Genomic DNA, 13,671 nt, shown 5'->3' on the forward strand with positions numbered 1-13,671 from the left:
ACAATAATATCTTCAGTAGTTTTGATTTTATCATTATTTATATATTGCTCACATGTTGCTTGCTCGTGGAAAGCCTAGCGTGACAGCAAAATGGGTTATGGGTCTGTAAATGTTTTTAATAGTTACTAAGAAGTATAGTCTAAGTCAAGATTCTTTTAATTTCTTTTTAAATTTCTCTGCTCTTCTTCTAAACGACATAGAATGCACCTTCCCTTTATGTTTAGAATGTATCATGCTCCAATTATTGTGTAATAAAAAATGGTGAGCCTAAATGGTAAATCTGAGACTGTCTTGACATAAGGCACACTTCAGCAATTGCAACAAAACAAACAGGATTAAAATCCGAGCTCCCATTGCCGTGCTATGCTTTCCACAAGCGAGGTGATAAGCCCAAAACAAACTTTTGAGAAAACAAGCCTCAAAGTTCCATACTGGCACACACTGTCTAGAATGCTCCTGCGTTGTAAAATTTGGTGTCCTTGGCAGCAGGTGACTTCTTAGCCCTCTGTCCTTTCAGGAGATGGACTTTGTGTGCTTTCTTCATTCGCTGGGAATCTTTCTCGACAGCCCGCTGAAGAGAGAGGGCACCAGGGCGCAGGCCCAATGTTGTGCACAGGTCTGAATAAGCTTTCAGACTGCCCGAGTTGTACCTTGAAATTGCCTCGTGCACTGCTGTTTCCACGGCAAACAGTGAGGCATGCTGGTCTTTTGATATTAATGACCATATCACTGAATGGAGACTCTCAGCCGCGTTTTGAGTTTTGCCTCCTTTGCACCGGGCCAGCAACTGAGGGTCTGAGAGGCGCTGGTACACAGGCAGAAGTGCTTCAGCAACTTTAGCTGAAAGCTTGTACTTGTGAGCTGGTGCTGGCTGCCCTTCTGCCTCAGCTGATCGGTGGTTGCACCAGCTAAGGGGGCCAGGGGGACACAGCTCATGATGGGGCTCACCATCTGTTGATGTGATGTGGTAGTATGTTGCCATTACTGCCCTTTGCATTTCCTCGACTTTGAATGGTTCCGCAGAGCAAGGCCATAGTAGTTCGTCAGTTTTTTGATGAGCTGCTGTGTCAGGCCCCCCTTTCCACCAAGTGGCTCTCCTTTCTTTGCCTTGGCTACCAAAGAGCGACGTGCAGCCCCCATTCGTTTTTTCACGTGATTTATGCAGTCTTCTTTAGACAGCTGCACAAAACCATAAACTTCTTCATCACATAAAGTGCGAAACATGCGGCTGTCCCCATCACAAACTGTTTGTGTAGCGTAAGTCATTTTTGCTCAAGGAGCGCCTGAAGAGTTGTAGTGCAGCCTCAACCTCCATTCTTCCAGAATTCACATCAGTGTTTTTCTGGCACTGGTGTTGCTGCTTCCATTCAGCATAATGGGGGTTACTTTCTGCTGGCTGTCGGCTGCACCCAAGGCAGAAGTTGGACAGAACTACGCAGTCCAACACAAGTCCTGTATGAAATTCAATTATACAGCCTACGCCAGTATGGGAGCTGTGACCGCGTGTCAACCAAGTGCCATCATAAACTACTGTGATGTTCTTTGAAAATGTCCCCATTTCAATGTACACCTTTTTCACTGCCTCTACAGCATCTGTGAAGATGTTGTGTGCAGCTGCCGCTGCGGCAGGCTTGAAAGTTTTTTTGAGGTGCTCATCATATGTTTTGTGGTGTAACCCACGATGCGAGACATTCATGGTGGCCCAGAAGTCATTAAGAGCAGTTGGTCCTTTCCCAATGCTTTTTATTGCTTGCATAGCTCTGATGTTGACCTCAAAAGCTCTAGAGCCGCTCTTCCTTTGTGAGGACCACTCTGACTGTAGGGTACCACAGGAAATGCATGAAAGTACCATCTTCACAGCTAGCCCCAGTTCAGTCTCGCGGTGCACTGCTAGGCCGGACTGCTGACAAGTTGGGCAAAGCGTGGAACCAATCAGCGAGTTCAAAGCAGCAACTTGAACAAGCATAAACTCCTCTTCTGGAGGTGCGGGAATGGCATTTTCCTGTGAGCCAGTCAGCCCGAACTTGCGCTCCGTTGCCGAAACCGCGCGAAGCGATTCGCGAACTCTCGACGCTTGCAGTTCTGCACTTTCCGCGGACACAAATCGTGTTTTTAGGTGAGCTTGAATAGTGCGACGTTCACTGGGCGAACAGTCAACACTGCGATGAGCGGCAAGGACGGCCGCCGGCGCATCCGCGGCATCGAGCGTGCGCCCGCATTGCAGCACCGTCGAAGCGCCGGAACTCGTCGATGGCATGGGACTGCCTTCACTGGCGGTTGTTGGCTGCGGAGACATCTCGGCGTTGAACGATTCACCGCGGAAGCGCGTCTCCGATGCTCTGCAGTCGGGCGGCGATGACCGCTGCAAGCCCACTCCGTTATCTGTGCTGGACGAACTTGCGACGGGACACTCGCGTATGGTGGGACGCTCGCCTAAGGCGAGACTCACTGGCATGTCGATCGTCACCGGTGCAGTAACACTGCGCCCGCGCTTCGACGGCAAAAGATCATGGTTCGTCTCACTATCACTGGCTGGTGCTCGACTCGGCGCAAGATCCCGCAGCACGTTGGGCGAGAGATCGCACAGCACGTTGGGCGCGTACTCCGCCGATTCTGAACGGTCGCTTGGCTCGGCCGAACCACCTGCTGACAATAGCCGCTTCTTCCTTGCTGTGACGGGCTTGCGTTTCCGCTTCCCGTAGGCATGCTTCGTCCGGTACTTCTTTTCGAACGTGCGCGGATCCATTGCACGTGGTCGTACTCCTCGAAACGCAACAGAAGGAAAGGCCAGAAAGGCTTCCCAGCAGACGCTCCTTGCCTCAACCGCCATTATGCCGCGGCGTCGGCCAATGAGGAGGCACCTAACAACGCGCCGCGGCGCAGAGCCAGTCGGGGCGCGGCAGTCATTGGCTGCTCCGTGCTGCCACCCTCCGGTTTTTCTTTTTTTGTGCGCTTGCTGGCTGGCAGGGGAGGAAGGGAAGGGCTGGGAAAAAGAGCCGAAGAGTCGGGCTTTCCAACGATACCAAAATGGCGGCGCTCCGTGGCGGGAAATCCGAGCAGTCGCGCCTTGAACTTCGCGACTTTTTCGCGATTTCGGGCGGATGCGTGGACGCCGGCACCGACAAATATATTTATTTTTAGTGCTTAGAGTTTGTTTTTTGGTGAAATATTTCAGTACAAGATAGAAATGATGCTGTAGATTCTGAAAAGCGTACTTTTCAAAAATCGATTTTTTTCGCGAAAATCGCGATCTGATCCCCGCTTCCCCCCTTAAATCTGTTTGTTGTTGTTTTAGGGGCTTGATTTAAATCTGCGTGGCAGATGAGAACTGTAGCTTTTCAAAGCCCCCCCTCCCTTTTTTTTATTGGCAGTAGCTGGTAGTAGCCTTGCACCATAAAATTTACAAGGTTGACAAATGCTTTTGATGAAACTCGGGTAAACCCAGCAGCTAGAATCGGAACCACTCTGTTTCTGTGGCCATTGTGAAAAGGCTGCAGCCATGGTTTCAGGCTGATAGCTCATGGAGTTTGGTATTTTCACGAGCAATAAATACAGCTCAAGTTCAGCGTGTGACATAGTTCATTATGGCCGGGTGCCGGGTAGGTATATTTGAGACAAGACAAATAGCAAACCAGAAAAAAAGATGCGTCTCTGTTTTGTTTCAAATGAATACAGCTGTGGGAGCTTTATTGGGGCAGTTGGGTATGTGATGTGTCACATGGCTGAGTTACTTTGCGTGGTAGTGGGTAAATAACATGTCGGGCCCAATAGCATCCTGAAGGAAAGCCACGTTGTAATGTCAAGTTGTAATAAACAGTACTTTGCTGCAAGGTCCTGCCTGCTGTGTAATAATCAGTAATGGTTGGGTTTTTCTCAACGAAAGGCTCTGCCTCTGTACTGTTGAACACATGGTAACGGCTTTAGGAAACCGCCAGTCTTAATTGCTGAAATAGGCGGAGTATTACCCCAATTTTGCAAGATAAAAAAAACAAAACATTGAGTTCAGTATACACAATTGATTTCTGGCATAAGTGAACTTTGGTTTCCGTTGAACCGCAAAAACATACGTTCTAGCTCATTTTATGGAAGCATTTTGTCAATTCATCCAGAGTACTTTATGTAATATATTTGAGATTTATATTGAAACCGGGCATTGAACATTATGGTTCTTTGAACATGGTTTCTTTAGTTGGAGGTCCACACTATCACACTTGCCTGGCATTCTTGTGTCCATAACCTTCTCCTTCACACACAGAATTGACCACTTTTTGCCCCCCCCCCCCTGACACACACCACCACTACATGCTGTGACAATATTGCTTCATAAATTATGACATTAAAGAGAAACTGTAAGAAAGGAAGACCTTACTCTTGAGCCCTGCTTGTGTATATTGGTTGCTATATAGGGTCATGTAACTCTGATTAGGTGTTCACAGCAGTGCAATCTTTGTGTTGAATGTTGCAACTACAGTCAAAACTCGATTAATGAAACCCGATTTAACGAAAATCTCGATTTAACGAAGGTATCCTAATTCCCCCTCAGACGCCCATAGGGTTCAATGCTTTGACTAACCCGAAATAACGAAACCGATTCCGTGATCTGTCCCGATTTAACGAACCTTTTTTCGAGAAATAAAGGTGAAAAAGTGTTAATTTTTGGTCTATTTTGTAGACAGCACCCCAAAATTTATTGATTGCGAGTCAGCGGTAACAGCGCGGAGCATCTTCATCCCGTCGCTTTTTTCAAACTGCGCGGCGCAAAACGAGTTTTAATTTTGAGTCGAGCTCACGAGATGGCGCCAGCAGTAAAAAAGTTTCGTGCCACATTTCATAGATGGCGCTGTTGCAGTTCGCGTGTTTTTTTTGTGTGTTTGTGTGTTGTGCTCTGTGTTCGCTCTTGTGCGGATTTCCCCGTGCCTTTGAACGCACGTCTTTGTCAAGCTCAGCTTGTTAGGCCTCCATCAGTCTAGCCTTGCTATCGTGAACGCGGACGTGGTGTGTGCGAGCAAGCGCGCCGCTAACCCTCCTGACTAGCAGATGGAGCCCTGCAAGAAACGAAAAAGGCTTACCCTGGACGAGAAAGCGGACATAATTCGTGCTGTGACAAGTGGACAGAAGAAATGTGACGTGGCTGCATCACATGGCATTCCAGCGAGTACTCTCTCCACAATATTGAAAGGGAAAGATGACATCCTCCGCGCCACTTCGTCGGGGAATCTCTCGCGCAAAAAAATGCTGAAGACCACTCCTCAAAGCAAAATGGAAGAGGCCCTCTTCGCCTGGTTTATGGATTTGCGGGCGAAGAATAGTATTCCCGTGAGTGGAGACCTGCTCCAACAAAAAGCTCGCTCTTTAGCGTGCTTGCTGTGCGACAACGAGTTCAAGGCAAGTCCCGGCTGGTTGTCGCGCTTCAAAGAACGACACGGCATCGTCGGGAAAGTGCTTAGCGGTGAAGCGAGCAGCGTAAGCATGGCTGTAGTCGGCGACTGGCAGTCTGAAAATGTGCCCGACATTCTGGGAAAATATGCCCCAGCGACGTCTACAACGCCGACGAGAGCGGTCTAGTCTACCAAATGCTGCCTAAAAAAACACTCGCCCTGAAGGGGCAGGCGTGCCACGGCGGCAAACACAGCAAACAAAGGCTGACTCTTTTGCTGTGCGTCAACATGGACGGCACCGACAAACGAGACCCGCTTGTCATCGGAAAGAGTGCGAGGCCGCGCTGTTTTAAAGGCACCAAAAAGCTTCCTGTGAAGTACGTTGCCAATTCAAAGGCGTGGATGTCGCGTGCCATTTTCGCTACATGGCTGAAGGAATTTGACAGCGACATGTGTCGCCAGGAAAGGACAGTGTGCCTGTTGCTGGATAACTGCACGGCCCACTACGTTGCAGAGGTCGAGCTGACCAGCGTGGAGCTCCGCTACTTCCCCCCAAACGCAACGTCCGTGGTTCAGCCCTTGGATCAAGGGATAATTAATAGCGTGAAGTGCGCATACAAGCGTCGAGTCGTCGACAGAGTTCTCCTCAACCTGGAGCTGAAGCGCGAGACGAAAATAGATATTTTTATGGCGGTTGAGATGGTGGCGGCGGCTTGGAGAGCATTGAGGCCGTCGATAATTGTCAACTGCTTCAGGACTGCCGGTTTCGGTACACTAGGCCCTAAAACTGCCGAAGCTGGTCCGGACTGCGCAAGCGCCGTGCACGAGGATGAAGATGCCTGGGAACACCTTCGCTCAGTGGATCAAGTGCCCACAGGCATAAGTTTCTCAGACTACGTGAACGCCGACGCAAACGCAGTCACAACAGAAGTTTTGACTGATGCCGATATGTTGCGGCTTGTAGGAAGCGTGGAGGGAGTGACGGCTGAAGACGCTGCCGACGACCCTGCAGGTGCCGAAGCTCCCGTGCCGACACCAGGTCAGGTGATGGATGCTCTCGATCTGCTGCGACATTTTGCCGGCGCACACGAGGGGACGGAAGACGCGCTGGACGCACTTCAGACCTACGAGAAATCGGTGCGGCCGTTGCTCACAAAGCGCACGCAGGCAAAGATCACAGACTTCTTTGGCGGAAAATAAATTTGTAGTCCCCTCGGGCCTTTCTTGTCGAGTAAGAATATTTGTTGTTTCTTTTCATACGCGCTAGCGGCGCCGGTCGTGGTGTTGGCGCTACCCACTCGAAAGTAGCGCGGGGGGTCATGACGATGACCATACGGACCCCCAAAGATTGCGCTAGTTGTATGATTACCAACTTTGGCGCCAATTTGTCATTAGCTGTGTGGCTTGCCGTCCCGTCGGCGGTATTTAGGGAAGATTGTTGCGCCGCTAGCCGAACCGTCCTTTGGGTCGGTGCTACCGGCGTGAATTCGTCACGCGCGAGTGCGACGAAAAGTGAAAATGGTACGTGCTAACCGATACGACCGCGATAAGCTGGTACGGTTTATGCGGATGCAAAATGCATTATGTTCAATGGGTGCTCAGTCGGGGACTTGACTTTACTACTTTTAAAACGAAAGTACTGTTTAAGCGGGTACGTTTTAACGAGGTTTTACTGTAATCGAATGTACTGAACTATGTGCCCAAGAAATGCCTCATTCAATTTAACGAAGTTCTCGATTTAACGAAATAATTCACGGCTCCCCTCAACTTCGTTAAATCGAGTTTTAACTGTAGTAAAGCTCAACAGAGGGGTAGTGGTGCCCTTTAAATAGCAGGTTATAGCCATATCTAGCTGGGGAATCGCAAGACTGAAGTCAGGATTGCTTTAAAGTTGACATTTAATAGCTTTGGAGTGCTCTTGCAGTCCGAAACCTGTCTCTTTTCACCCACTCGTCTGATCTGTAAGCTCAGAAATGTGCTGCTAAAAGGAAATGTGCTTTCACAGTTTAATTCTTTCTTCACCTTGGTGAAAATGACCGTTTTTTGCAAGTTTCAGTACCCTTTTCTTTTCTTGGAAAAAAAAAGCCAAATAAATGTGCTTTTTAGGCATATAAAATTGAATAACGAATTGCACAATGCAACGGAAAATTTTAATTGCCAAAAACAAGATTTTAGGTGAAAATTGATGAAAACTTGTAAAGACATGCTTGTATCTAAAAAGAAAAAAAATGCTAAAAATTTTCTGAGATATGCAAAATGTACGGTGTTATATTGACCGCTATCTATGACAAAAATCACTTCTATCTTGAATAGTATTCTTACTACAAAATAATAACTGTTGGGTTACTAAAGTGTTCTAGCCTGTGTGCCAGGCTGTCTTCTGCCATTGCCAATATCACAACTGAATCCTGACAAAAAGGCATTCCTTCAGATTCGCTGCTGCTCGGGTCAACGATAAAATCGATCACACACAAAACAGAGTCCTGAGACTTGCGGCATTTTAGAGCGCGTGTCACGCATGCGGAGGCTGCCAAGTGACTTTAATGGTACCGCGTCTTCTAAAAGTGCCACTTTGTGGGGAAAAAAAAAAAAACATTGAAAACGAAATTTTTTTTTATTATAAGCCTGATGACTCAGCATGCCCGTAAGAGGCATGGAAGGCTCTGAAGTCGAGCGGCAAAGTCTTTGTTAGCGGGCAGTGAGTACGGTACCATGTGTTTGCAGCACGTTGAAAAAATACCAGCTGGCGGAGAAAAAGGAGAACTACATTGGAAACGAAACTTTGGTTCTTTGACTACAAGCTAGACGCGCAACATGGTCGTAAACAACGTGGGAGGTTTCGAAATCTGAGTGCTATGCCATCGTTAGCAGGCTAACAATGCTCAGTGGGTGCAGTAAGGAAAGAGTTACCGTAAAAACCTGCATATAATACTAGGTTTTTTTCCGAGTATCAGCACGCCAAATTTGCACCTCGCATTATATGCGGACCCAAACAATACTCGGCCGAAATGCGCAGTTCCGGTTTCGTTATTTTTGAGCGCCATTACCATCATGCTTCGGAACACATGTCATCCCCCGGAACACGTGTCATCTGGTGCGCCAGCGCACACAAATAATCGGACTGCGTTCAGTTTTCACGACTTCCGGAACGTTTTAGAGCAGTCTGCCTTGCTCGCATTGTGCGTGGGTAAAAACTTTTTTTCCGTTTCTGCTATCCCCAAATTACAGCTCATATTATTATGCTGGTCCGTATTATACGTGGGTTTTTACGGTAAGATTAGACATACCGTATTTATTCGAATCTAGGCCAATAGTTTTTTTCAAATAATCATATTCCAAACTCTAGGGTCGGCTTAGATTCGAGGATTATAAAAAACACGCCAGTTTTTCATTGAAACTGCTAAATATGGTGCATAGCTAGTGCCATCTAGAAAAGTCAGTATCACAGCTGCTACTAGCCGTGCCAGTAGCCAACCGTACACAAGCGAGTCTGCCATTTTTACCTGTGTCGTGTCGGCCGTATCGGTGTGCGGCGTGGTGTTATTGTGATGGCACCAAGCAGGAGATGCCACTACAGTGCCGCTTTCAAGCAAAAAGTTGTGATAGCCGTAGAGGCATCGTCGAACCTTCAAGCCAGGCGGGACTTCGGCGTCGACGAGAAAAACTCCCGTCGTTGGAGGGGACGACAGCAGCTTTTTGCGTGCGCCGCAACGAGGACGGCATTTAGCGGAAAGAGATAAGCGGCAGGCTACAACCGTGGGCAAATCGGCAACGCCGACCAGACGGCTGTGTATTTTGATATGCCAGTGGCGTACACTGTGAATGAAAAGGGTGCCAAGGAGATGAAAGTGCGCTCTGCGAGCTACGAGAAGCAGCGCGCAACTGTGATGCTGTGCTGCACAGCTGATGGAAATAAACTCCCTCCTTATATGATATTTAAAACGAAGAAACTGCCTGCTCGAGAAACTTTCCCAAGAAATGTCATTGTGCGGGCAAATGAGAACGGGTGGATGACGTGTGCGATGGTGGAAGAGTGGGTTAAGATTGTGTGGCAACGGCGTCCAGGAGCCCTTTTGACAAAGAACTCGCTCCTTGTCGTCGACTCTTACCGTGGGCACTTGACCGACAACGTGAAGGCTGCACTAGCCCAAGCGAACACGGACCTTGCTGTCATACCGGGCGGCATGACGGGCCAGTTGCAGCCACTTGCAGCCACTTGATGTCTGCATGAACAAACCTTTCAAGGATCGTCTGCGGAAATATTACATGGACTGGTTCATTGACGGAGACCACATGCTAACGGCAACAGGCCGCATCAAACGTGCATCACTATCGCAGCTGGCGGGCTGGGTAGCTGCAGCGTGGGATGACATCCCAGGTACTTTGAGCGTGTGCGCCTTTAAAAAGTGCAGCATATCTAATGCGCTTGACGGTACCGAAGATAGTGCACTGTTTGAAGGTGACAGTGACAAGGAACACAGCGACGAGTATAGCAGCAACGACGACGTTGAATGAGCTCTGCACGTTCAGATTCAATAAATGCTGTTTGCATTTTGTGAACGCTGTCTTCGCTTTTTTTGTTCGGCCTACATTCAAGGTAATACATATTTCTTTTTTGTTGGCTTCGAACTTCAGGGGGTCGGCTTAGAATCAGGGTCGGCCTAGATTCGAGTAAATACGGTATGCTCACACAGTAAACATGAAATATGAACATGTCAAAGCAGGTTAGTGCCCAGCTGTTCACAGTACATTTATTCACTTAAATAGGGTGATGAATTCTGTTTTTCTTTTTTCCTGAGCTAAATATCACTATTGGTGCAATATGTAGCAGTTCAAAAATTTTGCACTCCCTCCTCTCCAAAGGGAGTCGTTTCACTTATGAGCACAGTTGTGAGTGGCTGTCGCTGCCGCCTATTTTTCGAGGGGCTAGTGCATAGCCTCAGGACTTTTTTTTTTTTTTTGCCTTGCTCTTACATTTTTGCTTCCATTCGCCCATGCAGGGGGACTTTTGAGTCCTGTGTTAGTGAGGTGCACTTGCGTAGCGGTTGGATACAATCACAAATGGCCTGGTGGGGGTGCATGCTTCCTTGCGGCATCTGAAGAGTGCAGTTCATGGCAACAAATTGTTGAGCATACACTTCCTGCTGCAGATTATGTGTCCGATTCACTTCATGGGCACATGTTCATATGCTGCGTTTGCTACTTGTGTTGCTGCCGTGTACATGACTTGGCCTGAAAGAAATGCTTTGCGAGCGAAATATTTTGCATTTCTAACCTGTTCTTCCCCTCATGCTCCTACTCGGGTACAGTGATGTACCTTAGTAACATGTTTGTCACACTGCACTGTCTTGTTCCCCCTAAGCAGTAGTGAATCAATGACTATACTTGTTCGGCTTTGTGTGCAGTTAATCCTGGTGGCTGGGCGCCTGCTTCGGTGCTACGCGCCGTATACAAGCGAGAGTATCCCAAGTTCCTCAAGCGGTTCACCCAGTATGTCAAGGAGCAGACCGAGTCTAAGGAGATCATGTTCTGAGACCTGTGGCCAGGGCGTCCTGCTTCCCTGGATGGCACAGAGCAAGCTCTAAGGGAGTGCAAAACGACCAAAGCGCAAGCAGTGCATTCACAATGGACTCGTCAGACACTGGACAAAAGACTTGCAGCTGCAAGCACCACAATGTGATGGTATAAATTGCCCTCAGAGGAAATTGGGGAAAAACAAGAAGATCACAGGAACTTAATAACCCTAACACTTGTGGGCATGATGTCAGTAGTACTGTTTTGTACCATGGGCCAGTGATGCTTAATGCTGCAGGGCAGCATGTGCTGTTCCAGATTGGGTCAAGTGGCGGTCTGCATTTGTTACATGTCGACGGTGGAAGTACTGGGACAGATTTTTGTGAATATTTAAAATTCACTCACTGTGATGTGTGCGGAATCTATTGCAATTGAAAAAGCAGGCTTCTAGAATAACTGCAGATCTGCAACTTCCTTTTATACTGAGTGCTGCAAGAAGTCTGGTGCTTGCTTTGTAATTGGTGACGTGCACCATGAGTTGAAATATATATCTCAATGCTTTCCAGAAGAGTGGTGGTTCAAAGGAGTGGGGGGGGGTAAGAAAGAAAAGTTACAGTAATTCAGGAACGTCTCTTGGAGCTTCCTAGACAACGATCCACTTTGAACTGCTCGCTTGTCCCTTCCTGTGCAGTGCTAGGTGCTACCCTACGGTTTTCTTGTTCAGCATTACTGTTTCACAGGTGGAAGAAGGTAAACCAAGGTTGCTTTGTAACAACATGGTAACACTATCACTGCCGTTGCCCCATTAGCAAAAGCAAGGGGGGGGTGGGGGGGTAGGGAGTTCATGTTAGGTGTTGAAGCTTTCCCTGCACTCACCAGAAAGGAGTATGTAAACTCTTTTGCATGTGCAAGATGTTGATGCACAACTGAGCAAGGAAATAGGAACTTTACACAGTTCAGTGGTGCCAACTTCACTATGGGCCCATGTGATACCTATCTTTGCACTTTCTAGATCAGGCAGGCTACGAGGCCATGATGGAGAACAGAGTCACTTCTGATTTTTCACATGCCTGTTCCTGCACAAAGCAGGGTTGTGTGGCACATTTCCTGCGGTTTAAAGAGCCTGGCGACATAAAAGAAAAGTGCTGTAGTGTTACAAAAACCCTTTGAGCTGAAATCAATATATGCTCATTACCAAAGTCAGGTTGTTCAGGACTACTGAAAATATCGGATGTCGCCAGACTCCTGCAGATACCTCTAGAATGCCACCTACATGTTCTTTCAAAGCTGCCTACCGAAAGTATTTCAAGCCCATTTTTAAAGGTGACCCAAAATGAAGGGCCTGCTGTGTTTTGTGTGCAAAATCACTTGCACACACAAAAAAAAATTTTCAAATGTGCATAGGGATTTCAAAGAGGTGGTCGGTGCTAGGCTACCACTGTGCAGTGCGGTCAATCTGTGGTGCAGTATAAACATATGTAACTTAAATATTCCTTCCTCTCCCCCCTCCTTTTTGTTTTGTTTACACCATTATTTCTTGCATGTCATTTACACATTTTGTACTCTGTGTGCAGGCACAAATGCAGTGTTCCTTCAGACCGTTTCGTAACCAATTTTTATGGCCTGTTTTTAAACTGGAGCATCTAGTCACCACTTCATCCTATGCTTGATTTTAGACAATGTACTCAAATTCAAAGTTGTCTATATATTTTATAGCCCCCCCCCCCTTCTTCCAGTTGTGGCTTTGTTGGCAGCCATTTACCCTTGCAGCAGTTTGTGTGGCCCCATTCATTTACCTTGTTGCACAAGCAGTGTGTCAACTCTTCCCTTTCGCAACTGCTCCCTTTGCTGCTTACCTCAGCTAAAATGAGCAAAAATTACATGTTCACTTGAGCTCTTTGTGCTTTATATGTACAAGGTATTTTATCCCGATAAACTTGGCTCTTTTGTTCGCACATGCTGTGTCTGTGGAGAGTAAGCTGAAAGAGCATTTGACACAACTTGCAATGCACAAAAATGCAAGGGGAACAGGGAGAGGGGAGTCTTTTTTTTTATATTCTTCTCTTTCGTCTGAAGTGTTTTATTGCGACTTTTGTAACAGGATAAAGAAAAATGTGCTTTGAAACGTGCCGACGTGGTCGTTGCAGTGTTGCTCTGTTGGTTGTATGTTAACTGCGTGCAGGCCCCATGATGGGATGGTGGTGAGCGTCAGTTGTTGCTGCTCTCCGAGAGGGCCGTCGCATACGTGCCAGTGTCTGCTCTGCCTGCCTATTGGTTCTCCTGCCACAGCATCTTCCTGTTGTCTTGCTTGTGCATGAGAGTGGAAAGCTTTTTGTATATAATATACATATATATTATATATAAATATATATATATGCGGGTTTGTATTACATGCACAGCTATTAAAATGTGTTTTGATGTCAGCATTGTCCACGGGTGTCTTTTTTTTTTTAATAAGCACTGCCACTGTTGTGTGCAAAACCGCAACTAGCAAGTTGAGCATAGCATAGGGTCCCGCTTTTAAGCCCTTAAGCCCTCTATAGGACGAAGGCGGACAATACAGCATCTTTTTCTTTTTTCTCCTTCGCTAGCATGATGTTCCGCGTGCTTAGTGAAGAATTTTCGTCAGTCTGGATACAATACAATTTGTCATAAGTCCAGAAGTGATCCAAAATAACCAAATTTCTGTGCAAGATCTAACCTGTGTACTGCCGCCAGCTTTTTTCCACAGCCACAGTCTTCACTGATGAGTGATGACACACAACTTGCACTTCTGCAT

At 47.2% G+C, this 13,671-nt stretch overlaps 1 protein-coding gene and 1 pseudogene across 3 annotated transcripts in view; one reads left to right on the top strand and one right to left on the bottom strand.

The window, feature by feature from the left end:
• Positions 1–13,315, top strand: part of cert (ceramide transfer protein) — a 34,106-nt gene extending 20,791 nt beyond the window's left edge. Inside the window, exon 12 of one of the 2 annotated variants that reach the window (XM_077660315.1) lies at positions 10,784–13,315. In XM_077660315.1, the coding sequence (XP_077516441.1) occupies positions 10,784–10,911 (128 nt within the window). In that variant the 3' untranslated portion in view covers positions 10,912–13,315. The remainder of the gene's footprint in view (positions 1–10,783) is intronic. The other variant, XM_077660314.1, reaches the window with a different exon arrangement.
• On the bottom strand, positions 299–2,830 carry LOC144126249 (uncharacterized; annotated as a pseudogene). The gene has a single exon (XR_013313471.1). The product of XR_013313471.1 is annotated as an uncharacterized LOC144126249 (transcript).
• Positions 13,316–13,671: the final 356 nt, after the last annotated feature.

This window comes from Amblyomma americanum, chromosome 3 (assembly GCF_052857255.1).
Source record: "Amblyomma americanum isolate KBUSLIRL-KWMA chromosome 3, ASM5285725v1, whole genome shotgun sequence".
NCBI lineage: Eukaryota > Metazoa > Arthropoda > Arachnida > Ixodida > Ixodidae > Amblyomma > Amblyomma americanum.